A 25,365-nucleotide genomic window follows, 5' to 3' on the forward strand; every position below is an offset into this window, starting at 1 on the left:
GAGAGAACATGTATGAGATCATAAGTATCTGATTTTGAATTAAATTCGTCAGGATTATATATTATTTTTAGATACCGATTATTTTAAACTAAAAAGAATTGAAAAGAATAAGCCACGTCGCGGCAAATAATGTAATTATTAAGAGCTTATGGTATGAGACCACCACAGACGAAATTGTTTCAAATGGACAGTACTGAAATAGTCTTGTTTATTAAAAATAACCTGCAAATTATCATAAGTTACCTTCCTCAGTTTAACTAAACACTTCCAATTTTCAACACAAGTTATTATATAACAAGATAAGAATAAGCTTCTTAAGAACTTTTAACAAAGTCATAATAATATTTTTAATATGATATTACATCATGAGTTTCATCACTTATGAATATTTTTAATGAAGGTAATAAGATTAAACCAATATTGGAGCGACTAATAATACTTGACTTTGGATTATTCTTACTTATTTTTTCTACAACACATTCTTTTTTTCTATCTCTTTCCACCATTCATACTATTTATCTTATCACATATTTCTCTTCTTATGTATAAAAAATGTTAACAAGGGAAATACAAATCATAAGTAGCATAGTTGTATTGACTCAAATTGAAAAGAAGATATACAAGAAAATTGCTCATCAACATCAAGACACTTTAGACTTAGTAAATTTTCTACAAAAACAAAACTATAAGATTAACAACTTGCAAAACCTTTGAACTGAGTTGTTCCATATCCTTTGACCTGTCATAACAGACCAAAATCCATTTTTATTCCCTTCTCCGAAAACTCCTCTCCACCCATGTCCGAATAAAACCCTTACCCTTTCAAAGCAAGAGACTCGCCAAAGACTCTTTCCAATTAATGCCTCCCTCTGATATTCTTCCCAACCCTTTTTAACACCCTTTCAAATTTCCCCATACTTTTTTTTAGACATTTTTTTTTTCCTTTCCCAACAACAAACACTTTTCTTCATGTCAACACCTTCTCTCCAGAAAACAACAACAACATTGTTGTTCAGCCCTCAAACCACACCACCTTGACCTATATCTTTCCACATATCCCCTTTACCCTTGTCTGTTCTCCCTTCCATTCCACCATGGGCAACTGTTGCTCAGGTGGCACCAATGACACTGAGGACAAGGGAGAATCCAACCAACCAACCAACAACAACAATGGAGGTGGAGGCGGAGGCACAACTGCACCCGCAACCACCCCACCACCATCATCTAAGCCCAACCATCCTCCTTCCAAGCACTCGAAGCCGCCCGCGATCGGCCCCGTGCTTGGAAGGCCGATGGAGGACGTGAAAAGCACTTACAGCATGGGGAAAGAGCTGGGGAGAGGGCAGTTTGGTGTGACACATTTGTGCACACACAAGAGCACAGGGAAGCAATATGCATGCAAGACCATTGCCAAGAGAAAATTGGTTAACAAGGAGGACATAGAGGATGTTAAGAGGGAAGTGCAAATCATGCACCATCTCTCAGGGCAACCTAACATTGTGGAGCTTGTTAATGTGTATGAGGACAAACAATCTGTTCATTTGGTGATGGAGTTGTGTGCTGGGGGTGAACTCTTTGATCGTATCATTGCAAAGGGACATTACACTGAACGTGCTGCGGCTTCCTTGTTGAGAACCATTGTGCAGATTGTTCACACTTTCCATTCCATGGGGGTCATTCATAGAGATCTTAAGCCTGAGAATTTCCTTCTGTTGAACAAGGATGAAAATGCACCCCTCAAGGCCACTGATTTCGGTCTCTCTGTTTTTTACAAGCAAGGTCAATATTTCTCACCCTTCTCTCTTCTAGTTTAGTTTCCGTGGAAGAACGTGCATGACATGTTTGTTTTCTAGGGTCATGGAAACGATTTGCTTAGCATGGAACTAATAATTGGCTCTTCTGTTATGTTTTTTTATAATTAAATTCCACCATGCATAAAGGTTTTAAAAAACGCTATGTGACTACAATTTCGTTCAAGATTTTTGTAATTTCTGTGATTGTATTGATTACACTTATGTAGTTTTTTACCAATGAAAATTTCTTAATTGAATTAATTGAATTTTTTAAGTTATTTTTTATGATGATCATGATGTCATATCATTTGTAAGAAATTGATACACGATTTCATTCAAATGATAAGAAACTCTCACTTTTATATTTTTAAATTATTAAATAATTAAACACAATGACATTGAAAAAAAATAGTTAGATAAATATATTTTTTATTGATGATAAATAGTTTATTGTAGAAGAGACAAATATTAATTTTAAGAAATTCTCTCTATCACATAGTTTTACTCCAATAAAAAAGAAACTGCAAAAGAATAATTTTTTCACTTAACAAACCCTCCAAAAAAAAAACCTCCATTGGAGATGTTGTAAGAAATCCTACAAGAAACAGTTTCGTCTCCAACAAGATATTTGAAATTTCTGTGATTTTATTGATTACACTTGTTCGTAGTTTTTTACAATATAAGAATCACGATAAAATCACACCGTAACACCAATTTAAAACTTTTGTAGCAGATATTGATAAGAGAACTCATACCATCAGTGCCGCCTTTTAATAGAACTTCTCTTTGATTTTTATTTAGAGTTTATTTGCTATAAGATTGAATGTGTGATTAAACATCAATATCTTGGAGAATGCTTAAGCTATAAGTGAACAGAATCATCAATATATTTGTTGCTTGAAATAATCTTAGGATGATAACACAATCTTCAAATTCGAATGAAGCATACTCTAACATGGAATTCATCCCTTTTGACAGGAGAGATGTTTAAGGACATTGTTGGCAGTGCATATTACATTGCACCTGAGGTCTTGAAAAGAAAATACGGGCCAGAAGTTGATATTTGGAGTATTGGTGTCATGTTATACATTCTTCTATGCGGTGTCCCTCCATTTTGGGCAGGTTTGTATTCATTTACTCAATCTTAAAGCTACTTCTTAATTAACAAAATAGAATTCTTCTTAAATTGATGGTATATCTGCACAATTTGAAACTGAAACCAAAACATATGGTTTGACAGAATCAGAAAATGGGATATTCAATGCAATCCTACGAGGCCATATAGACTTTACAAGCGATCCATGGCCATCCATTTCCCCTGCAGCAAAAGATCTTGTAAGGAAAATGTTGCATTCGGATCCCAGGCAGAGGCTGACGTCCTACGAAGTTTTGAGTGCGTATAATATTGACTTCCTTTCTATGAACATCTTGAATTCAACTAGGAATTCTTGATTTGCAAATTAATTTTACTTTAGCCCAGACAAATTGGTTCAATGCAATTCTAATAAAGTCTTTTTTATTTTTTTATTTTGTGAAAAACAGATCATCCATGGATCAAGGAGGATGGAGAAGCACCAGATACACCTCTTGACAATGCAGTACTGAATAGGCTCAAACAGTTCAGAGCAATGAACCAATTCAAGAAAGTTGCTCTAAGGGTAATGCTATTTTAGCTTTCTCTTCATTCTTCGTGCATAATTACACTATCGAGATTCTAGTTAGAAGTGGAAAAACAAACTAATTATCCTGAAGCAAGTCACAGACTATAATAAATTGCGCTAGAAAAACTGAAATTTATTTCAGACTCAAGCTCAGTTTTTGCGAGCTTTTGTGAGTGATATCCGGAACGGGTTTAGATCATATTGGGCAAAAAGGGTAGAGTTGAATTTGAATTTAAAATTTAAAATTTAAAAATCAAATCTTACATTTCATCGGCCGAGTTCAGATCGAACATTATTCTAGCCCTTGTTTAGGAAAAAACTGTATCACAAGACTCATGCAATAGTGTGGTATTAAAATTTGTATGCTTAATTAATTAATGTGATGTTAAATCTATATATGAATATAGGTAATCGCAGGCTGCCTATCAGAGGAAGAAATCATGGGATTGAAGCAGATGTTCAAGGGGATGGACACTGACAACAGTGGAACCATTACAATTGAAGAGCTCAAGCAAGGGCTTGCAAAACAAGGGACTAAGCTAACAGAACAGGAAGTTAAGCAATTAATGGAAGCTGTAAGTTATCTCTCCTTTTCAAAGTACTGCATATGACAAAATAACTTCCCAGCAGTAATTTCTCAGATGCCATTACTTAAGACTATATTCTTTATTTTCCTTCTGTATATTACAGGCAGATGCTGATGGCAACGGAACCATAGATTATGATGAATTCATTACTGCAACAATGCACATGAACCGAATGAACAAAGAAGATCATCTTTATACTGCCTTCCAATACTTTGACAAAGATAACAGCGGGTAAAGAAAAAAGAAAAAGCAACTAGATTGAATATATATCAGCCACTCCTTTGGAAATTGATTGGTGTTAAGTTATAGGTTTTAATCTCATTGCTTTGTCATAATCAGGTACATTACAATTGAAGAATTAGAGCAGGCACTCGTCGAGTTTAACATGAATGATGGCAGGGACATGAAGGAAATCATTTCAGAAGTTGACGCAGATAATGTAAGTCCTATGCTGGATGAATTAAATACTCATGGTTCTAAATGGAGTGTTGGCACCCTCCTGCTAACACATTTTCTATTAAAGTATTTAATGGTTAAAATTTTTTGAAAATTACAAAATCATAAAATGGAACTCATTAAATTAATTGAGACCCAGAAGAAAATCATGTGACCAAAAAATCATGTGATTTTCACTAAATTCCAATCTATAATAAAGAATGTGTAGCTAACACTTCTCTAGTATTAATACAAATAACTTTCTATCACATATGTGCTTAACAATTAGCATACTACTGTACAGCATATCTGAATCAACACTAAGAAAAATTCTGAAAAACTTGCATGTCTGTGCAGGATGGCCGAATTAACTATGATGAGTTTGCTGCAATGATGAACAAAGGAACCCTAGAAGTTGGTACCAAGAAGAGGCGTGACCCAACCTTATTATAGTTGGGGACTGTGCAAAGATATTTAACAGGCATCATCATCTCTTTAAGCAGTGTCTTTGCCTGGTACAGATGCTGATGAGTGATATCAAGGAGTGTCGTGCATGGTATTGGGGGGCAGGGGATATAAGTGGGGAATGGGTCAAGGTGGGAAACAAACAAATTTAGAGGGGGAAAAGAACTTAAACCAACCTCTGAGAAATGTTAACATATGCTAGGTATTTGATTGGCTGGTTTTGGTTTTTACTTTTCTTTTTCTTATGCTGAGAAACATGGCAACAAATGTTGTATTGTAATCGCTGCTCACTTAGGAATCAAATCAAAAGAATTATTTATTTACGACTGAATCTACTGACTCCTTTTCAACAGTAGGTTCAAATACATTCATTATTATTATTAAGTTTATATTTTTTTATTACACTAGGCTCACCAAAAAAATTCAGATTAGGAAAACAGAAGGAAAAATCCTCACGGAACCTCATACACTTGACTTGCAGAAACAAATTTCATTGATTCTCATTCAAGACTTTCAATACAAAGATGGTAAACAGAACATTGAGAAAGAACGAAAAAACCTAAATTTAAAAAAGAGAAAAGTCCTACAAAAACCTGGGAGCAACAATGTTCGAGTCCCCCCACTTCAGATTTGTGAAAATACAACAAAAGAAATAACCAAGAAATTACCCTTGTTTTGTCATCCCCTCTTTTTTGTTCATCTCTCTCTGTTTTTGCCCTCTCTCCCGTTGCTAACTCTCTCACGCTGACGGAAGCATAAACCATAATACATTATATAAGCTTTCCACTCTTGAAACTAAAGCTGAATTCAGCTATGCATCGAGATTCTAACGTAACATCAACGAAATTAACACTAATTCAATTCACTACAAATTACGTTGTACATTTCGAAGCAATGTTCAATTCAATTCACTCAAGACGTCTGAATCGCACTTGAAGAAACATCGCCACAATTGGTCCTAACCGTTTATACTAGTATTCAATAGCAACTCGAACAACGACATAAATACAGAGACGAGTTTCTCGAAAACCCCTAACTAACAACCACAAGGCATTGCATCTCCGATGAATTTATATTTCATTTCATTCTCACAAATAATGATAGCATCGTAAACATTAATTCATAGTCACTTATACTAACTCCAACAATAATAAGAATACAAAATAACCTCCAAACAGAGTCTCGAAAACCCTAACCCTAACCCTAGGCATTTCCGAGAAGGAAGTACTTAATTTACTTATCTTTGGTGGAGACGCCGTACTTCTCCTGCATGCGCGCGATCTCGTCCTCCTTCTTCTTCTGATCGAACTTCTTGCTCATCTTCGCTTGCTGGTAGTAGAGAACGATGAGGTAGCGGTTGGCGACGTTGAAGCCGGAGAGGTGGTCGACGGCGGTTTTGGCGTCGTAGATGTCCTCGTAGACGATGAAGGCCGTTCCGCGAGTGTCCTTGTTGGTGCCGATGCGGATCTGCCGAATGGCGCCGTACTTGCCGAAGATGTCGTACATCTCCTCGCTCGTGATGTTGAAGGGAAGGTTCCGAACGTACAGCACGCGGTTCACCTCCGGCGGCAGCCGCGTGTTCCCCTTCCGGAGACTGATCGCCGCCATCGATGCACACAAAAGTCAGGGAAAATTCCAGAGAGAAGAAGAAGAAGAAGAAGAAGTAACCTTACTGTTGAATTTGTTTTCTGTTTGGGTTGGGCTCGGTTTATTTATAGTGTCCTTGAAGGACCCACTTGTTTAAATTTAAGATTTCATTTTTTATAGACTAAACAATCCATTAATGATTTAGCTCATTTAATTGAACTGAAGTAAATGGGTGTATTATTCTTAAAAAAAGATAAACTAAATAATCTTTGCATTGGCCGTATAAAGAAAAAAAATGTATTATTAGTTAATTTTTTTTATTTTTTATAATAAATATTTTTAAAAATTATATTTGTGATGATTTTTAATTAGTTAAGGTTATAAAGCTTTTTTATACTAAAATTATAGTTTTGATTTTAATTTGGTTTCATTATACTATAATAATGTTAGATTAATAAAAAAAATCATATTAATTATCAAAACTAATTTAATGATGGGCCTTACAGGATATCTAATTTAATTTTATTGGTAAATAATGGGTATTGAAATATAATTATTCTCTTCACAAACAACTCGAATAGGATGAAAAATTGATTTGTATTTGATGGGTACATGAAGAGAAATTATTCTCTGGATATAAAATTTTCTTGACAGCCTCTGGATATAAATTTGAGTACATAAAATTTTATGAAAATGAATATAAGTTTGGTTAGTTTAATATCATCTTTTTTTTTTTACTGCTGGTCAGGTTAATATCTATCCCAACTTCAACACATATATTATTTAATATATAACTTTTTCTTTTATTACTTTTACTTATATTACATTTATTTAAGAATCCAACACAAGTCACCATAATTCATGGGACACAATATCTAAAAAAAATTGTTTTTAAAAATAAACAACTTTTCTTAAGTAAATAAGTAGGGAAAAAACACTAAATAGAACCTTTCTGTTTTAGAATAATAACCATCATATTTTCCCTAAACTTGGACAACATCATGCTCTAATTTGCACAAGCTCATAACAGAAGAAAAGTAGTAAGTAGACAACCACATTTTTTTGTCCTACTTTTACTCTAATCACAAGATTTCATATCCACAAACAAGTTAATTCTGTTGATCCCCTCCTTGAAGCTATGATTATTTAATAAATCATATTTTGAAATGGTTAGGGTGCATTAATAATGAGTGTATTAACCAATACAGCTTCAAGATAAAAGTTCCAATTATCCCTCTAAACAAACTCTGCAACAATAAAGGTATTAACTAATATTATCGTTGTGCAGAATAGACCTCCTGTGATGTCTGTGCCACAATTTGGAGGGTGGGTCCAAAATGCAGTTATGTTCACTCAAGCTCGTGAAAACAAAAGGCATCAAAAGACCAATCTGATTGAAATCAGAAGGAAAGTCTTGGGAGTAAAAGGGACTTTTTTAATGCCAATCATGGTCGAGCTTCTCATCATCATCATCATGTTTGCGGTCATACTCATTCTCATGCTCATGAGGATCATGTTGTCATGGTGATACTATTTTCTTTCTTTAGTTTCATTAACAAAAATATGTTTATTACTACTTCAAATTTCATGGTCGGAGTTTCAACTTGTCACAAAAGAGTACCTTTTTCTGAGTGATTAGAGGGGGAGAGATGCACAAATTACTATTAGAAGTCTATTTCAACTTCTATATCATTTTGTTCTCACATGTGTTATTTTCAATTTATGTTTGCCATTTCTATACTTGCCATATCTAGTGTCTGATTAGGCAATACAATTTCTAATTCATTTGTTGGTTATTACCATGCAGGGGAAAAAGAGGATTCTAACTTACACAAACTGTTGTATTAGGCCCACCATAGCCACTACTTTGATTTTCAAATCAATGGCATGCTGTCAAAGCACTAGGGATCCATGACTCGTAAAATATTTATGCAAATGTAGATCAAACAAGTTTGATAGAAAGCTGACCAACAACTTATATAGCTAGTCAGATTTGCTACATATTGTACAATATCTTATTATAGCTATTGTCTCTTTTTCTTCGAGAGCTTTAGACAACAAGCAATGTACTTACATGAGTGAAAAAGGTAATATGAATCATATCAATTATCTATCGTAATATACATATTTTACTTTATTTAAACAACAAATTGGATTAACATACGTCTTTGTTCCTCCCCCTATTAAAATGTTGAAAATTGACTAAAAGGATATCAGAAACTTTTGCTTTACTTGCTTGCTTTCAGTTTGAGTGTTTATATTACATGACAAGGCTTCAATTATTGAATTAGATACAAACAAGAGCATGTTGAATGGAGTCATAGGACACTAACAAGGCAAAACGAACACACCATAAACAGATCAAGTAATGAGTGGTGATGCTCAAAGCCTACACGGTAATGAACAGAGAGTAAGAGAATGATATACTTAAAGGGAAAATGACACAATTAGCGCACTAGCAAGTTTTTAAGAACAATTCATTATTCTCATTGATAGCCTACAAACCAATATAAAGTTATAAATAAATAATATTCCTAATGTTGCAATGAATTTTGGCCATCTAATGCTACCCATATACAAAACTGATGTACCAAATGCAAGTGTCCAAAAAGTAAAAAATAAATACGTTAAGCGAGTCCCTTGCATTATGTCAAGTGTCTAGAGAGAACTGGAGAGATATTGGTAAAAAAATCTATATTATATCAAAAGGAGATTTTGTCGAACTTATATTTTAAATAGGATTGGATTTAATTCCACTCAGACTAAGTATTTGTTTGTTGGTCACTATAGTTAATTAACTCAATCCTTAGATGAATGAGATTATAGTTAACACAGTATCTTTCCTAATAGAGCTAGAACAGTTTTTTCATATCATATATAGAAAAATATGTTAAATATCTAATATTTTAAAAAGACACAAAAACTGCTATAGGAAAATTTTAAAACATGAAATAAATAAAAAACTTACCTTTAATTTTGTGGAGAAAAGATTCATCTGAGAATGAGAAGTCTGTTCCGGATAAAATAAACAAACTTCTCACCATATAAGCCATCAAAGAAGAAGAAAAAAAACTTATCTTTAACTGAAGTGTTCCATTATTGCACCGCCATTGCAACTTATTTTTTATTCTTTCCAGCTGCGATCCAAACAGAACAGGCTCCTCGTTGACTGAGATAACAACTCCGACTCTTGAGTTGAGTGTGTCTGGTCGGAACAGTATGCAGTTCAGTATCACATCACAATTCCTTCATATCTTCTCTCTTACCATCTTCATTATCATTACCTCTTCACTTTCACAATCCAGCCAGGTTCACTTCTCTATCTTATCTTCGTTTTCCTACATATTTTAATTATGCACTAACAAAATTTTAATCAGAATAAATATGATTTTTAAGTTAGTTATAGTAAAAGTCAACAAACTGTACATACAAAAATGGTAAGTGGATGTCAGTGTAGAATCCGTTACACTGATTTACTTCTCTTCTGTGTTGACTTTTGCTCAACTAATTTACTTATCCCGTTCTACGTTATCAAAGAGTTAGAGCTTCGATTCTTAAGTGTTTTAACTGGCTATGATCATTAGTACTGATTACTGAACTGAGATTTTTATTTCCAATAGTTCTATGCTTAATTCATGATTTTCTTCTTCGAATGATTTAGTTTTGTGATGTGGGAACTGAAATTCCATCATCCAAGCTGTTGATCAAGGGTGGCACGGTTGTGAATGCTCAGCACCACCAGATTGCTGATGTTTACGTGGAAGATGGCATCATTGTTGCAGTTAATCCTAACATCAGGGTATTTGATGAATTGAAACCCCCTAGCAGTAACAGAGCTTAATTTGCTTTCTAACACCTTGCGTTTTTGTTACTTTCTGCTTTCTAATGTATGATTCATTTCCATTCCCAGGTAGGAGATGACGTCACTGTCATTGATGCCACCGGCAAATATGTCATGCCAGGTTTCAACCTATTCAATTATATTTCATCACCTATTATTGTTAGATTAAATTAGAATGCATGAGTTTGTGTAAACTCCCTCGTACCTATCTTTCACTCCAATGGATAAAAATAAATAAATTAGAATGTGTGGATAGTATACATATTTTTTATCCTATTGTCTCAATCTCAAATTTAAGATAGCATCGGACCACCCTATATCGGACTTCATAAATGTCCAATTTTGTAAACTTCATGCCATGTTGACTAACAATTTGACAAAAATAATATATATAAGTGGGGAGCAACTCATTGCCATGTATGCTAAGTTTAATGATTTTTATAATAACTAATTTAAAAGATCATAAGTGGAATATTTCTAATTGGTAAACAATGTAAAAGTTCATGAAAATTAATTTATCATCGTCATCATTATTATTGTTGTTATTATTATGTGCCTGATAGACTCTATGAATGCTCCTTTTGTTAACTGATCAGGTGGCATTGATCCTCACACCCATCTAGATATGGATGTTGGTTTTACTGCAACGGTTGATGACTTCTTCAGTGGTCAGGCGGCAGCATTGGCTGGTGGGACAACAATGCACATTGACTTCGTTATACCACTTAATGGGAGTTTGACAGCTGGTTTTGAAGACTATGAAAAGAAGGCAAAGAAGTCTTGCATGGATTATGGTTTTCATATGGTTATTACCAAATGGGATGAAACTGTTTCGAGAGAAATGGAGCTCATGGTTAAGGATAAAGGTTGTTATTTATTATTTCCTTGCTGCATTTTGATAATTTGGTTGATTAGGTGGTAGTAACCCTTTGGGTGAGTTGTAAGAAATTAATTCAGGTAGTACGTCTATGTTTTGTAATTGCAGGGATAAACTCTTTTAAGTTTTTCATGGCATACAAAGGAATTCTTATGATCAATGATGAGCTTCTTCTGGAAGGATTTAAAAAATGCAAGTCTCTTGGTGCCGTAGCCATGGTCCATGCAGAAAATGGAGATGCTGTGTATGAAGGGCAACGGAAAATGATAGAACTTGGAATAACTGGTCCTGAGGGGCATGCTCTTTCAAGGCCTGCAGTGGTAATTTCTCAATATTGTTCTTTTAGTAAAGAATTTGCAGAATAATGGAATGAAAATATTGGACATTTTTTTGTTTCCTTCCATCTTCTTCGTTGTCTGACCAACCTATAGCATATGTGAATGTGATTTGTACTCCTCATATTTTAAATTTCCCTTTTCAACTTAGTAGGCTCCCTGCATAATGAATTGGATTTAGATGCTGTACTTTAGACAAATTAACTGTTTTAAGCTGCTACTATCAAATTTTGCTTGCTTGTGACCACCCTAGTTTGACATTTGTTGTGTTCAGCTTTCATCTGTTATGATAAACTCAGTAACCACGTTTAGCCAGTATTTTATCATCTTGATTACATGTTTTGTTCTCTTATATTTTGTGATCACTGCAAAGTTTAAATGTCTGTCTGTGTGATTTATAGGAAATTCTCCCATTTGACTTTGTTATCTGTGTAGTTGGAAGGAGAGGCAACTGCTCGTGCCATTCGCTTAGCAGATTTTGTGAATACTCCTTTATATGTGGTTCATGTAATGAGCATTGACGCAATGGAAGAAATTGCGAAAGCCCGGAAAGCAGGTCCATTAATATTTCTAGTGTTAGTCTCAATTTTTATTAATGTATGCATTCATTAAGAGAAGGTAGATGATTTATAGCATATAAAATTAGAAATACTTTTGAAGAAAAACTAATACTTTTGCAATCTTTTTGAGGGAGAAATGCAAAAGGAAGACATTTTGGTTGAATTTATAACATCCATACATTGGTTAACTTGAGAGCAATTTATAAATCCATTCGTGTTTTACTGTTGTCTCTACTCTATCATAGGTGTAGAAACTGAGGACAACTCAAATCACTTGAACTTAATTGAGAGTCTGAGACTTAATTTTGATTGCTGTCTTGTGATTTTTTTTTTTACTGTTTACAGTTACTTATGTATCCTTTTTCTCTGTATTTTATACTCGTGACAAGAGCTTCCAGAGGAAGATTCTATTTTTGATACACAAGAGAGACTGGATTTCCTTGCTGCTTTGTTTTTATTTTTTCCTATCTCCTTGTTTAGTACTTCTCTTATTTGGAGGAGTACTTATCCTATCCCTAGGTGTACTTTCCCTCTTTCCATGCAGTCCTAAAAAAAAATCACTGATGAACTGAATCTCAATGAAGATAAACAAAAGGATCTTTACATATTTCCACTGTGATATTTTAAGTATTATTGTTCCTTGATAACTCAGTTTTTGCAATAATAAGGTAACCTGTTATTGTGCTGCAGGACAAAGGGTAATTGGAGAGCCTATTGCCTCTGGGTTAGCCCTTGATGAATCTTGGCTTTGGCATCCTGACTTTGAGATTGCAGCAAAGCAAGTGCCTTCACTTGTTTCAATGTTTTTATTTATTTTTTATTTTTTTATTGTTGTTCTTTTATTGCCTTAAATTTTAAGAACATATAAGCCTTATTCATTCTCATGTTTCAGGTATGTCATGAGCCCCCCTATTAGGAAACGAGGACATGATAAGGCCCTTCAAGCTGCCCTTTCAACCGGCGTTTTGCAGGTTTCACATTATGATTCAGGCTTAGGTTCAATAACCAATTAAAGATGAGGGTTTGAGTTTCTCAGGATAGTCTCAGCTATGAAATACACCCTTCAAGCTTCCCTCAGCTCAATTTTATTCGTTTTACTTAGCTTGTTTATTTGACCAAAGGATACCTTTTTGAAATTTGCAGCTGGTAGGAACTGATCATTGTGCCTTTAATTCCACCCAAAAAGCTCGTGGAATCGATGACTTCCGGAAAATGCCTAATGGTGTCAATGGTAATCACATGAAAGTCTTGGATATTTGTGGCCTAAATGCATTCTTGCTGATTTTGAAATGTTTCCTTACTGATATACAATGCAACCTGTAGGTATTGAAGAAAGAATGCATTTGGTATGGGATATCATGGTGGTAAGATGTCAACTTCCAGCTTAGCCCTCCCTTTCTGTTTAGGTCGGGGTAAAATGGTGAAGAGGGTAACCTTTTAGCTAGAACTTACGGTTTATATATCTCACAGGAATCTGGCCAAATATCTGTCACTGACTATGTCAGGATAACAAGCACTGAATGGTATATATTCAGTTAATCAAAGTGCAAATTAGCTTCTAGTTCTTATGGAAATAAAAAAGCTTTTTGGTAAAGATGCCAAAAGTATTACTGATGTTTTTTATTTCTACAATCATTTCAGTGCTAAAATCTTCAATATATATCCAAGGAAAGGAGCTGTTCTCCCAGGATCTGATGCAGATATTATCATCCTGAATCCAAATTCGAGCTTTGAGATGAGTGCAAAGTCTCACCACTCCAGACTGGACACAAATGTCTACGAGGGAAGAAGAGGAAAGGTACCGGTTTAACTATAATCTGTTCATTATATGATTGTTTGTGTATTGTTCAACAATTGAAGGCTTGTCATTCAATATCAAGATTCAAAGTTTTTATTTTTCTCAGGGAAAAATTGAAGTGACTATTGCAGGAGGAAGAGTTGTTTGGGAAAATAATGAACTAAAGGTCACTCCTGGCACTGGGAGATACATCCAAATGCCACCTTTTAGTTATCTGTTTGATGGACTGGACAAAAAGGACGCCATTTATCTAAATTCCCTTCAGGCCCCAGTAAAGCGAGCCAAAGCCAGCACTTAGAAAATTTCTGAAATCCTTTTTTAGTCAAATTTCAACATTTGACAGAGTGGAAAAACCAAGATGTTAATCCAGTTCTGTACAAATAAAGAAAAATAAATATATTTCGTTTTACCTTTTCCACTAATGTACAATTGTATAGATTGTGTCAAAAGCAATTGGAGAAAAATAAACAATAATTTTAGCTACCACAAAAATCCCAGTGGAGGGTATGTAATGTGAGAACAAAATGACCACTCAAAGTAGTTATATGTAAGAAGATATTAGTATCATGACCACTCAAGAAGGTTATGTAATGTGTCAGTCTCGTATTCTAAGAAAACAGTAAAGTATGAAGATCCAAAGTATAATAGCTATAAACCACATGGAATTTATTGGATTGGATTGCGTTATGGTCAATTTTGCGAGAATATTTGCATGAGCATTCTTATTCAGTTCCATAGATGATGATTGAAATTAGTATTAGAAATATTGTAATGTAGTGTAGTGTATACATTTGGGTAGCACCAACATAAAATGTGCCTTGAATTGACTCCCTGGTTCACCGTATATCTTGGTAAACCTAAAGAACTGAACCTGCTGTATGGCATTCGTCTGATTGCATCCAATTTCTATTGAAAACAGAAAATAAGTTTTCAATCTAAATATATTTTCTCTGTTTAATTAATCTGGATCCTTCAATTTGTCTCACCCTGAGTTAACAACAAAACAATTCTCTTAAATGCAATTGTATATTCAGGATTTAAATGAATGAAAAATCTCTTCTTAAATTGAAACAATTTCAAGTTAGGATGAATTAAGTCTCTATATCTAAAAAAATTATGATTTTTTTTTTCTGCAATAGAAATTTTATGTTTTAATCCTTGTTGTTAGTTTTCTAATAGTGTAAAACTGTTATAAAATAAAAGATATAAGCACTAAATCATAAAAAATAAAAAATGTTTGCATAGAAGCCAAAAAATAAATTAAAATTTTATTATTGTTTATCTGTAGAGAAATTAAAGACTCAGGAATTTATAACAACTCAAATACCTGTACTCAATTAGAGTTAGACCAGGATTAAACTTTAATTTAATTCGCTTAAACTTATTTTTTAAATGGTAAAAAATCGGAAATAGAAATTATTTTAGAAAACAAGAACAGAAGATAAAAATAAATTAAAAAATTATTTTCTGAAAAGAAAAGGTTCTTACTTTTACGACTACAGCCCAAAACCCTGGAACTCAGAGGCTTTGGCGTTTCACTCAGAGCAGAGTGGAAGCACGTTCGAGATGGAGCAGGCATTGTTATTAGGGTTCGAAGAAGATGCGAAGATGGTTACAGAGTCATCATCATCAAGCGCACATAGATTGGTCCCTTGGTTGAACTGGGATGAGTGGCTCTTCGTTAAAAATGCTCTCTTCTCCGATTCTCCTCACTCTGTTTACTCCGCTCTCAAACGAGTAACTTTCTTAACCATACAAATTCATAATATAGATAGACATAGTACTGTAACTGCAAACCTATCCTAACCATATGTTCTGCTCTTTCAGATATCCGCATGGCGAAGTCGAGGTTCCTTGCCAGTTCTCATCGAAGTCACTACTTCCATCATCGAAATTCAACTCAAAGACCCCTCTTTCAGGTAACCCTAACTCCTTTCCTTATGTATCTATGCATGTACTATGTATATCACAATCAGCAATTTTGTTTGATTTAATTGTAGACATGATCAATGGAATGACGCTTCTCTTTCAGAGGAGATGCTTGCTATGCTGTATTGTATGGCCATCATGAGGTTTGCTCAGTGGTCGCTATACCTTTTTTTATGTTTTTTCTTCTTCTCACTAATAATTTTTTTTTTTTTTAATTTTTCCATTTTAAAGTATAATTGTTTTGCTTTTTCAAGGCTTGTGAATGGTGTTGTTGAGAAGACACGCAAGAAAGAAGTGGCGTCGATAGCAGTGGCAGCTGATGCGATTGGTATTCCGCGCATGCTGATTGATATTCGCCACGGTGAACAAGTTTCCTTTTGACTCCCGTTAGTTATTGTTTTTGTTGTGCTGGTATAGAATGAGACATGATCTTCATAGTAGTCAAAGAAGTTCACTTAGTTGCTTGTTTTATTGTGTTTACAGTGCCGTGCTTTTTGTCTTATATATTGCTGTAATTGCAGAGGGATCACATCGTGAGCTTCCTTCGCTTAAGATTGTTCGTAGTGCTTCTGTTAAGGTATGACTCATTTCGCGGTTTGTTTGATCATCTGTCTCAACAATCTTTTTTCTTTTTTGTAATTAAATTCTTAGCAAGTGTGTGTGGTCCTTGGTTGGGGTTACATTCTTAGCATTCAGGAAATTATTAGACTGAACTTTTTTTTCCCAAAGTCTGTGTCTAACATTTTTTAATATATGAAACAGAAATCATGTTTCTCTGTTAATGGTATCAAAGGACAGAGTGCATGCATGGTAGTCACTGAAATCTATGCTATTTTGCAACAGAAAAATTATTTTTTTCTATTTGTAATAATTTTTAGATTACTCTCTTACTGTTGTACATTCATTTTTCGTTCTGATGAAATTTCAGTTTGTTGTTAAAATGTAACTGGAAAGAAAAATGGAAAGCATCCTGGTTTTCTTTTGTGGATTTAGCTATTTGAATATGGGCAATTTCTTCGTAAGTTCTTAACATGTATGGCTATTCCCGTCACACTGATTATGTTTAGCCCACTCCCCAAACTCATATGATGTTTTGCTAATAATTTCAGGCACTTGGTTGGTTAAAATCTTATTATTGGGAACCTCAGAGCAAAGCAATTCCTTTTCATGGTGAAGGAATAGCAAAAGTCAACAAAGAAATTAAGTCTAGGATTCGTGAATTAGCTATCTGCTTGAAAGTCAATGGGAGTGCCCAGTCTAGTTCCTCACTACTAAAAGCAAAACGTCTGTAAGCTTTGCTCATTTTGATCATATTGGGGCTTTAATCATTGTCTTGCACTTGTTTATTTTGAGTCAAATACCTTCCTTCCACCTATTCATTAAGACTTCTATTTTGTGTTTTCCTATTTTCTGTTTTATTTATGTACATCAAACTTGTGCACATGGGAAAGCATGTTTTTTTTTTTTTGGTCAGCAAAGGTAGATATATATAAATAGAAGTACCAGAGGTACTAAAGATACAGCATAGTTCTAGATTTACTACTGGATTCAATGATCAGGCTGACTACAAGCTGATAGAATCCAGATTAATTAATATTAGATACATGTACATAACCCTCAGCCGGCTTGCTATCCTAATTACAGAAAACATCTATTAGGTTGCTAGACCACTGGTTAAAGTGTATAGAAAAGTCTTTCTCCTTAGCTCTGAGCCATGTCCAGAGCAGAAACAGTGCACCCTCCAGCAGCTTGGCTCCATTGAATGGTTCGTTTCGGAAGATGACCATATTCCTTTGCTGCCAAATCGACCAAGTCAGGGTTATCCACCAGCTCTTCCATCTATTGTATGTCTTTGTTCCAGGCCTCCCATTGACATGCTGCATAAAGTGTTGTCTTGGAATTATAGAGTGCACCCCCAAGGTTTGAACCCATGATTGGGATTCCCACCACAAAGGTTGTGTTGTTCTGCAGTCAAAAAATATGAGATGCATCCTCCTCCTTATTTCTGCAGAAAGGGCACATGCTGTCTTCCAGCTCTACCTGTCTCCTCCGTAGGTTAGCTTTAGTCGGTAAACGATCTCTAATTAGCCTCCAAGCAAAGAATGAAACCTTAGCTGGTATCTTTAGCATCCATAGGTCATGAAGTGCCCCATCCTGATTTTCATCCTCTGAATCTCCCTGCAGCAGTTTACAAGCACTCCTTGTAGAGTAATGACCATTAGGCTCATGCTTCCACACCCAGAAGTCAGGGACTTGTTGCTGGACTACCACCTGAGAAATCTCCCGCATAAATTCGACAGCAGAGTCGACTTCGTTGTCAAATAAAGGCCTTCCCCATGCAAAATTCCATTCCCATTTTGTTTCAGAAAAACTACCCACTTGCTAAATGAGTCTATGCTGCTGGCGCGAGTTCTGATACAACCTAGGATATTTCAGCATTAATGCTACTCCATGACTAGACCAGCAGTCCTCCCAAAATTTGATTTTATCCCCACTCCCCACTTTCCATGTTGATCCAGTTTGCAGAACATTATTCAGCTGATTTTCTTGAAGTACCGCCTTTAGGCCCTGACACCACAGTGATTCATTAGTGTCTCTTTTTCCTTCAAGCAATGATCTCCACCCGCCATACTTGGACTCCAATATTCTGGCCCATAGCTCTTTGTTTTGGTGAAGCATATCCCACCGCCATTTTCCAAGTAATGCTTTGTTGAAAGTCCTAACATCTTTTATACCCAGCCCTCCCTTTTCTTTTGGTAAGCAAACTGATTCCCATTTCATCCATGCTATCTTCCTTTGATCCGAACCTCCTCCCCATAGGAACCTTCGCTGAATTTTGATCAGTTTCACCGCTGTTTTGCTAGGTAACCTGAAAAAAGAAAGAAAATAGATTGGGATAGATGATAGGGTGGACTGTATAAGGGTCACTCTCCCCCCAAAGGATAGACATCTTTGTTTCCATGTAGATAGCTTTCTCTCACACTTTCTAACAACTGGATCCCACAGCTCATTATGCCTTGGGTTTGCCCCAATAGGGATGCCCAGATAAATAAAAGGCAAGGTCATAATACTGCAATTGAAGTAATCAGCTGCTTCTTTAGTCCACTGGTCAGATTTTCCAAATGCCATAAAGCAGCTCTTTGCAAAGTTTATTTTAAGTCCAGAGGCAAGTTCAAAACTCCGCAGGATCGCTTTGATTGCCTTGATATTTTGCAGTGTAGTCTCCCCAAAAAATATAGTGTCGTCAGCATATTGTAAAATGCTGACTGGAATGTTGTCTTTCCCCACAGCAAATGCAGTGAATAGCTTCTTGTGGATTGCTTCTCTCATGAGTCCAGTTAGGCCTTCCGCAACAATGTTAAACAACAAAGGTGCTAGTGGGTCACCTTGTCTAAGACCTCTTTGCGGAGAAAATTGTGGAGTAGGACTACCATTTACCAAAATGGATACCGAGGCAGATTTAAGACAGCCCTGGATCCATTGGATCCATTTATTGCTGAAGCCCAATTTGAAAGCATGTAATTTAATGTTGAAAGCCCAATTTGAAAATTTGATGGTTGGAAATCCTTTGGCCCATTATAATGTGGAGCTTGACAGCCTGTCTTCTGTCTTTAGGTTGCACATTATTAGTCTTTTGGATCTAGTTTTTTTCTTCTTCTTGATAACCTAATTAGGCCTCCTTCCATTCTTGTCTCCACTCTCTATCCAATTTCCCTCCCCCCATCAGAAATAAGAAATATTTTGAAAAAATTGAAGAAACAATGGGGTCCATGCTTCTTTTTGTTCTTTTTCAGAATGTGATATACTTTCCATGTAGTTGGTGATTGAATTGTACTTTTTTTGTTTATTGCTATATAATTACATTTTATCCCCGGTCCCTGAGAAAAAAAAAGAAATAAAAAACTGTATGTCAACTTATATTTCTGCCTGTGGCTTATTTTATCTTTTCCCATTCATTCTCCTTAACATGAGCACCGTACTTCACTTTGAATATAAGGATGAATTTATGTAGTATTATGGTAATGGTAACACGTGTCAAGGCATTTTTCAATTATTAATGGATGTAGAGTTATTGGTTTGGTGTAGTATCTTATTCAAATGTATTCTAAGTCTAGACTGTGTGGGTGATTTTGTTGGTAAGATGAAATTCAACTGCATTTTTTCCTACAATTCTTATGATGTGTTTTTTCTCTTTTAAAGGGGTCAAGCATGGCGAATTGCTTTTTGGGCGTAATAAGCTTTTGTCTCTTATAGTTGGCAAGAGTCAAACATCACGAACCAGAGGTATCATTTTGTTCATATTTCTTATTACAATAAAACTTATTTGTTGTGTTTGTTTAGTATACCTGTTGGGAAAAACTGTCCCAGACATAGAAATTCATACTGTGCAAAACTAAAGAAGAACCTCTTTAATAAGAAAAGAACAAAATTACAAAGAAGAATTCTCTATGAATTTTTTATCTCTCACATGTGTGCTCTCTTAAGGATTTGTATCCTTATGTTTTATCTGAATGAATTAAATGTTACAAATCCCTTGCACATATATATACTAAAAAACGAGCTAAATAATTATAGGCACAAAAACACTCTCATCCTTAACCATTTGTATGAGTGTTTTACATTAACTAAACCATAAAACAATTTGGAATGCTGGAAGATTGTGCTTATCTCAAAAGAGCTATATTGAGAAAGTTCTAGAGAGATTTGGAATGCACAATGCAGAGGCAGTTAGTACTCCTTTTACGGTTCATTTTAAGTTATCTAAAAAAATGCCACCATAAACATAAGAGGAGGAAGAGTTTATGTCTCGAGTACTTTACTCTAATACGATTGGAAGCCTGATGTATGCCATGGTTTGTACCAGACCATATTGCACATGCAGTGAGTGTTGTGAGTCATTATATGGCTAATCCAGGGAAGGCTCATTGACAAGCTGTGAAGTGAATTCTTAAATATTTGAAGGGTTCAATTGACATGGGATTGGTATTTGGCAGAGGAATAAATGAAGTTCATAGTCATGTCACTGGATTTTGTGACTCGGACTTTGCAGGTGATCTTGATTGTAGGAGATCATTGACTAGTTATGTTTTCATGCTTGGAGGTAGAGCTATAACCAAGAACTAGATATATCATGAGAGGACAAAGCATATTGATTAAGTATGCACTTCATTCATGATGTCATAACACGAGGTGATGTGTTGGTAGAGATGATTGCTACTTCTGATAATTCAGCAGCAAACGTAATGACAAAGGCTCTTCCATCAGTAAAGTTCAAATATTGTTTGGGTTTAGTTGGTATCGGAAGTGTTAGTTGACACTCGAAGCTGATCGAGCATCCACTACTAAAAGATGAAAACAAAATGGCTCAAGGGATTCAAGTCAAGGTGGAGAGGGTGTAAACCATAAAAATACCTTTATGTGCGTGCGCGTGTGTAAAAGGGAGAGGGTGTGCAGAGGGATGAAGGGCAAGGCATCCTTTAAAAGAGAAGTAAATTGTGTCTAAAGGCCACATAACAAAAAATAAAAGAGAAAAGAAAGGATGCAACACCAATTGTGTCTACTTAACCTCTCTTACAGGATACTGTTTTCTTGGCCAATTTGTTGGGTTTAAATCACAGGTTGGTTTTTGAGAGTTCCTATGTTGATTATGCTAAGAGATTGGTTTACCTTTTTAGTGGGTGTTCTTTCTTTCTTTATTGTGGTTGTTCTGCTTTAAGAGGATTCTTGGCCATTTCATATTTTTATGTTTCTATTTTTTCTTTCATTAAAAACTCAAGTGTTGGGTTTCCTTAAAGCTGATTGACCAAATAAATGAGAGATTCCTAATCTGAGATATTGGATATTTTTATTTTACTATAAAAAATAAGTGAAACTGAAATAATTTGTTTTAGAGCTTCAGCTTTAATTAATGTTTCAGGGTATTCATGTACTAATTTCTAGTGAATCGTGATACTTTCAGGATCTAAGAAACAAATTACGAAGATCTTGAAATATGTTCTTCGGTTATATTCCTCCTTTTCCAAAGAGATTGTTTCTGTGTTGTTGGAGTATTTGTTGAAAGCTTTAAGTTCCTCCGAGTTGGAAGAGAATGCAGATGATGCTTCAATTGGTCTAACCACTCAGAATGTTTTGGCTGATTGGATGCTTGTCATACTCAAATTGTGCAATAAGGAACCAGAATTACTTCTGAACCTTCTTAAGGAAGTCCTTGATATGATTGAGAGTCAGGAAGATATGAAGTATAAAGAAGGTTGGTAGCAATTCTTTCCTTCTACAGTATCCCTTTTCATTATGTATAGTTTCTGGTTGAAATTTAATATCTGTTTGTTTTGGGGTACTTGGGATGTATTTTTCTTGTGTGCTTTTGTCATTCGATGCCCCATTTATTTACTTATTAAATGCCAGATACTTTCTAGGGCTTTTTAAATGCACTACTAATGGAAAGTCTTTTCCGATTGGATTCCCTTTAGAATTTCTTCTACCTTGAGCCAACGTGAAGTCAGATATTGAGTTTTAAAAATTCTTTTGTCCTTCATTTCGGTTTGGGATTATGCTTAGTTTCTTCATTATTGTTCTCATAGTGTGTTTTCTTTTTTAATTTTTGTAGATAACCCAAATATGGGGGTTTCACACTCGAGAACTGAGTTTAGGCTTTCTTCTTTGTTTGCATGGCTTGTTGGAATTCTCAGTAAAGTTCCTTCTGCGGCAGCAAATATGCCAAAAAGAGTTTTGCATGAACTTCTTCGTAGATGTCTTCTAGTATCACAACTTTGCAACAAGCAGCTTGTGGATTCAGCACTTCAGCTTGCAGAGCTGATGAACGACAGCTACTTGATGGAGAAAGTTCGAAAGTTCTCTCTTATTAGTTTGTCCAATTTAGAGAGTGCAGATGATGAAAGCCCTTTATTGACTTCAAAGAACATTTTCCAATTTGAGGAATCCATGCTCGAAGCAGCTAAAAAGCTAGAGTTAGTTAAACAACAGATAATGAAAAATAAAAAACCAATGGCAATGGATTGTGACACCGAAAAATCACAGACTTGGACTTTGGCAAAATCATGGAACCCGTGTCCAATTGGCATGTTGCCCCGTGCTGTTGGGTCATCTGGTTGTCTTCCTGTTCTTAACATTATTGATGATGAAAAACAGAATCAAGTATCATCTTGTTGTCTTCCTGCTGCTGACATTATCGTTGATGAGAAACAGAATCAAGTATCAGAAAAGGAAGAGAATTGGAAATTGATCCCACATGGTTCCAAGAGAGATGCCTCTTTAGACCTTCTGCAACTTGATAATTCAACTGTCAAGAAGATGAGGGAGACCAAAGAATTTAGTGAATTAAACAATGAATTGCCATTGCAAGGGGGAAAAGGATGTCTCATGGTAGGCGGAGTTCGGAAGAAACTTACAGAAGAAGAGCTACTAGTCATTGAGTCTTCTGTAAGTATTATAGTTTAATTTATACTTACTGCTTAGTTCTTGTCAAGATTTAATCCATGCTATTTATTTTTATGCTTATTTGTTTGATTTATTTTATAAGGTATGGTACCTATAAGATAACAGGTGCCTAGCCTTAAAATATGCTATTCCACAAACATGGATAATCCTGTAGCTTAATTACCTGAACCACATTCATGCAATAGGAATTTCATTCAACATTCTTTTACCCTTGCTCCATTTTCATTTGTGCTGAGTGCATTCGCAATAGATTGGAATTGGATGCCAATGCTGTATCGTGGTAGAGAAAAGTTCGGCATGGGTGACCTGAAAACACATGAGCTGAGTCACATAAAAGGTCACAAGCAAATATGCTTGTATTCTGAATCTGCTTCATGTGGTCTCAGGACTACCCTGTAGAACCCTCTACCTTCACATATTTTGGAAATGTCTTTGCCTGAACTGGAACATTGAATTTTGAACAATGTTTTATCAATTTGATGAGTTTATCCAATTTGATTAAGTGGATATATAGCTTTGCAAGCTTGGTACTTATAGGCTTAGATGTACTACGCCGAAGTACTTTTATTAGTAATGAATTGATCTGTGTTCCGTTAAGAGTACAACTTTGTACTACTGGTTTTAACACAAATCTACGACGCTATATAGCAGTACAACTTCCCGTTGCTAACATACGTCAATGCTTAAATGGCGATGCACTTTGTCAAAACTAAATAGAAAGGAAAATCGAAAATGCATATGCATTACGATGATTTCAAATAAATTTTGTATCTTACAGAGGTTGAATTGTAACAAAAAATTATTTAACCAAAAAAGGTGTAATTTGATTTCAAATATCTTAAAAATTGGTTGTAGTTTAGGTGCGCAAGAATATAAATTTACTTTCCATAAATGTGCGTTTATTTCAACAGGAACAAACTAGTTTATATTATATTATACAAATATTCTGAATATAGATAAAATTTAAAAAGTATAACTTGAAAGGAAAAAATATTTATAATTATAAATGATATTATGCATAATTAATTCAGGTAAAAGAAATATATATTGAAAGAAAAAAAATTAAACTTGTAACGAAGCATGTATAATTTATTTGAAAGAAGAACAGTTAATAAGGTGTTTTTTTTAAAAAAAAAAAAGAATGAAGACTTAAAATCAAGTTTTTAAGATAATGTACTCTAATTTAATATATGAGTGGAACACTTAGATTCGAGAAAGAAATAAATTTAATGTAAAAATTAAACTAAAAAACAATGAATATGAGAATATAAGTAGTAAAATTTGTAGAAAGGAAAGGAAATTTAATGTAAAAGGGACCTAAATATAAAAAATTTAGTGTATAAGTAACAGAGATTTAAAAACAAAAAATTAATTCATAATTATATATATATATATATATATATATATATATATATATAAAGTGCTTAGCGATGGAATCATATCTAAATATAGTACACTATTAGATTATTTTAATCTAAAGAGTGAGGACTTTATGTTATTACACGGGTGGATAATGAAGAATATATCAAAAGGAAAAGATCTAAATATATTATCATTCATCTTTTGTTAATTGTCTTCACTAGAAAAAAAAATTACAAGAAAGGAAAAAAGGAATCAAGTGTTTTATCCAGTCTCCAAATGGTGTAGCCCATAAATTATTTATATGTTAAACTCTTAAATATAAAATTAAAAACGTACAAAAATCAAAATCTTGGCATCGGAGCTAAATTCGAACAATTGATAATCACGAGGAATTAAATGGCATGCCTACTTTGCGTTGCAAAAATGCATTACGGCATTACTTTGACTGTCACGAGGAAAAAAAATAAAGGAAGCAAAGGGTACCTAAGTTGCTAAAGATTAACAAAATGTATGCATGCAGACATGGAAGAGAGTGAAAGGTTAAAAGCCTATGAAATTGCCCTTTCCATTTACTTTTAAATACACGACCAGCCTGAATTTTTCTAATGTTCTTTGCTTTCTGCACACTGCTTGACCTAAATTGTTGTCTTTCCTAGGTAGAAAGAACACCATGCTCC

At 34.7% G+C, this 25,365-nt stretch overlaps 4 protein-coding genes across 4 annotated transcripts; 3 read left to right on the top strand and 1 right to left on the bottom strand.

The window, feature by feature from the left end:
• Positions 1 to 873: 873 nt before the first annotated feature.
• LOC114383064 (calcium-dependent protein kinase 34-like) lies at positions 874 to 5,278 on the top strand. The gene is made up of 8 exons (XM_028342655.1): positions 874 to 1,779; positions 2,772 to 2,915; positions 3,034 to 3,186; positions 3,336 to 3,451; positions 3,862 to 4,029; positions 4,145 to 4,272; positions 4,381 to 4,480; positions 4,834 to 5,278. Exons 1-8 carry the CDS (start codon positions 1,095 to 1,097, stop codon positions 4,927 to 4,929), a joined length of 1,590 nt encoding a protein of 529 aa, XP_028198456.1. The 5' UTR covers positions 874 to 1,094; the 3' UTR covers positions 4,930 to 5,278.
• Positions 5,279 to 5,893: 615 nt separating this feature from the next.
• LOC114383065 (splicing factor 3B subunit 6-like protein) lies at positions 5,894 to 6,632 on the bottom strand. The gene has a single exon (XM_028342656.1). The coding sequence runs from the start codon at positions 6,547 to 6,549 to the stop codon at positions 6,175 to 6,177; it is 375 nt and encodes a 124-aa protein (XP_028198457.1). The 5' UTR covers positions 6,550 to 6,632; the 3' UTR covers positions 5,894 to 6,174.
• A 2,938-nt stretch (positions 6,633 to 9,570) lies between these two features.
• On the top strand, positions 9,571 to 14,618 carry LOC114383132 (dihydropyrimidinase-like). Its single transcript, XM_028342733.1, has 13 exons — positions 9,571 to 9,837; positions 10,190 to 10,327; positions 10,439 to 10,490; positions 10,966 to 11,235; positions 11,355 to 11,566; positions 12,017 to 12,137; positions 12,832 to 12,919; positions 13,034 to 13,112; positions 13,285 to 13,372; positions 13,465 to 13,505; positions 13,612 to 13,664; positions 13,783 to 13,939; positions 14,046 to 14,618. Exons 1-13 carry the CDS (start codon positions 9,748 to 9,750, stop codon positions 14,235 to 14,237), a joined length of 1,581 nt encoding a protein of 526 aa, XP_028198534.1. The 5' UTR covers positions 9,571 to 9,747; the 3' UTR covers positions 14,238 to 14,618.
• Positions 14,619 to 15,416: 798 nt separating this feature from the next.
• LOC114385312 lies at positions 15,417 to 23,534 on the top strand. The gene is made up of 9 exons (XM_028345334.1): positions 15,417 to 15,676; positions 15,767 to 15,858; positions 15,940 to 16,011; positions 16,123 to 16,229; positions 16,390 to 16,445; positions 16,978 to 17,152; positions 20,069 to 20,152; positions 21,828 to 22,118; positions 22,476 to 23,534. Exons 1-9 carry the CDS (start codon positions 15,506 to 15,508, stop codon positions 23,324 to 23,326), a joined length of 1,899 nt encoding a protein of 632 aa, XP_028201135.1. The 5' UTR covers positions 15,417 to 15,505; the 3' UTR covers positions 23,327 to 23,534.
• The last annotated feature ends 1,831 nt before the right edge of the window (positions 23,535 to 25,365 follow it).

Source organism: Glycine soja, chromosome 14 (genome assembly GCF_004193775.1).
Source record: "Glycine soja cultivar W05 chromosome 14, ASM419377v2, whole genome shotgun sequence".
Classification (NCBI taxonomy): domain Eukaryota; kingdom Viridiplantae; phylum Streptophyta; class Magnoliopsida; order Fabales; family Fabaceae; genus Glycine; species Glycine soja.

Coding starts and splice junctions, on each gene's coding strand:
- LOC114383064 (XM_028342655.1), top strand. CDS start 1,095: ATGGGCAACTGTTGCTCAGGTGGCACCAATGACACTGAGGACAAGGGA. Junction 1,780..2,771: donor CTCTGTTTTTTACAAGCAAG/GTCAATATTTCT, acceptor CCCTTTTGACAG/GAGAGATGTTTAAGGACATT. Junction 2,916..3,033: donor TGTCCCTCCATTTTGGGCAG/GTTTGTATTCAT, acceptor ATGGTTTGACAG/AATCAGAAAATGGGATATTC.
- LOC114383065 (XM_028342656.1), bottom strand. CDS start 6,549: ATGGCGGCGATCAGTCTCCGGAAGGGGAACACGCGGCTGCCGCCGGAG.
- LOC114383132 (XM_028342733.1), top strand. CDS start 9,748: ATGCAGTTCAGTATCACATCACAATTCCTTCATATCTTCTCTCTTACC. Junction 9,838..10,189: donor CACTTTCACAATCCAGCCAG/GTTCACTTCTCT, acceptor CGAATGATTTAG/TTTTGTGATGTGGGAACTGA. Junction 12,138..12,831: donor TGCGAAAGCCCGGAAAGCAG/GTCCATTAATAT, acceptor ATTGTGCTGCAG/GACAAAGGGTAATTGGAGAG.
- LOC114385312 (XM_028345334.1), top strand. CDS start 15,506: ATGGAGCAGGCATTGTTATTAGGGTTCGAAGAAGATGCGAAGATGGTT. Junction 16,012..16,122: donor TATTGTATGGCCATCATGAG/GTTTGCTCAGTG, acceptor TGCTTTTTCAAG/GCTTGTGAATGGTGTTGTTG. Junction 20,153..21,827: donor TCAAACATCACGAACCAGAG/GTATCATTTTGT, acceptor TGATACTTTCAG/GATCTAAGAAACAAATTACG.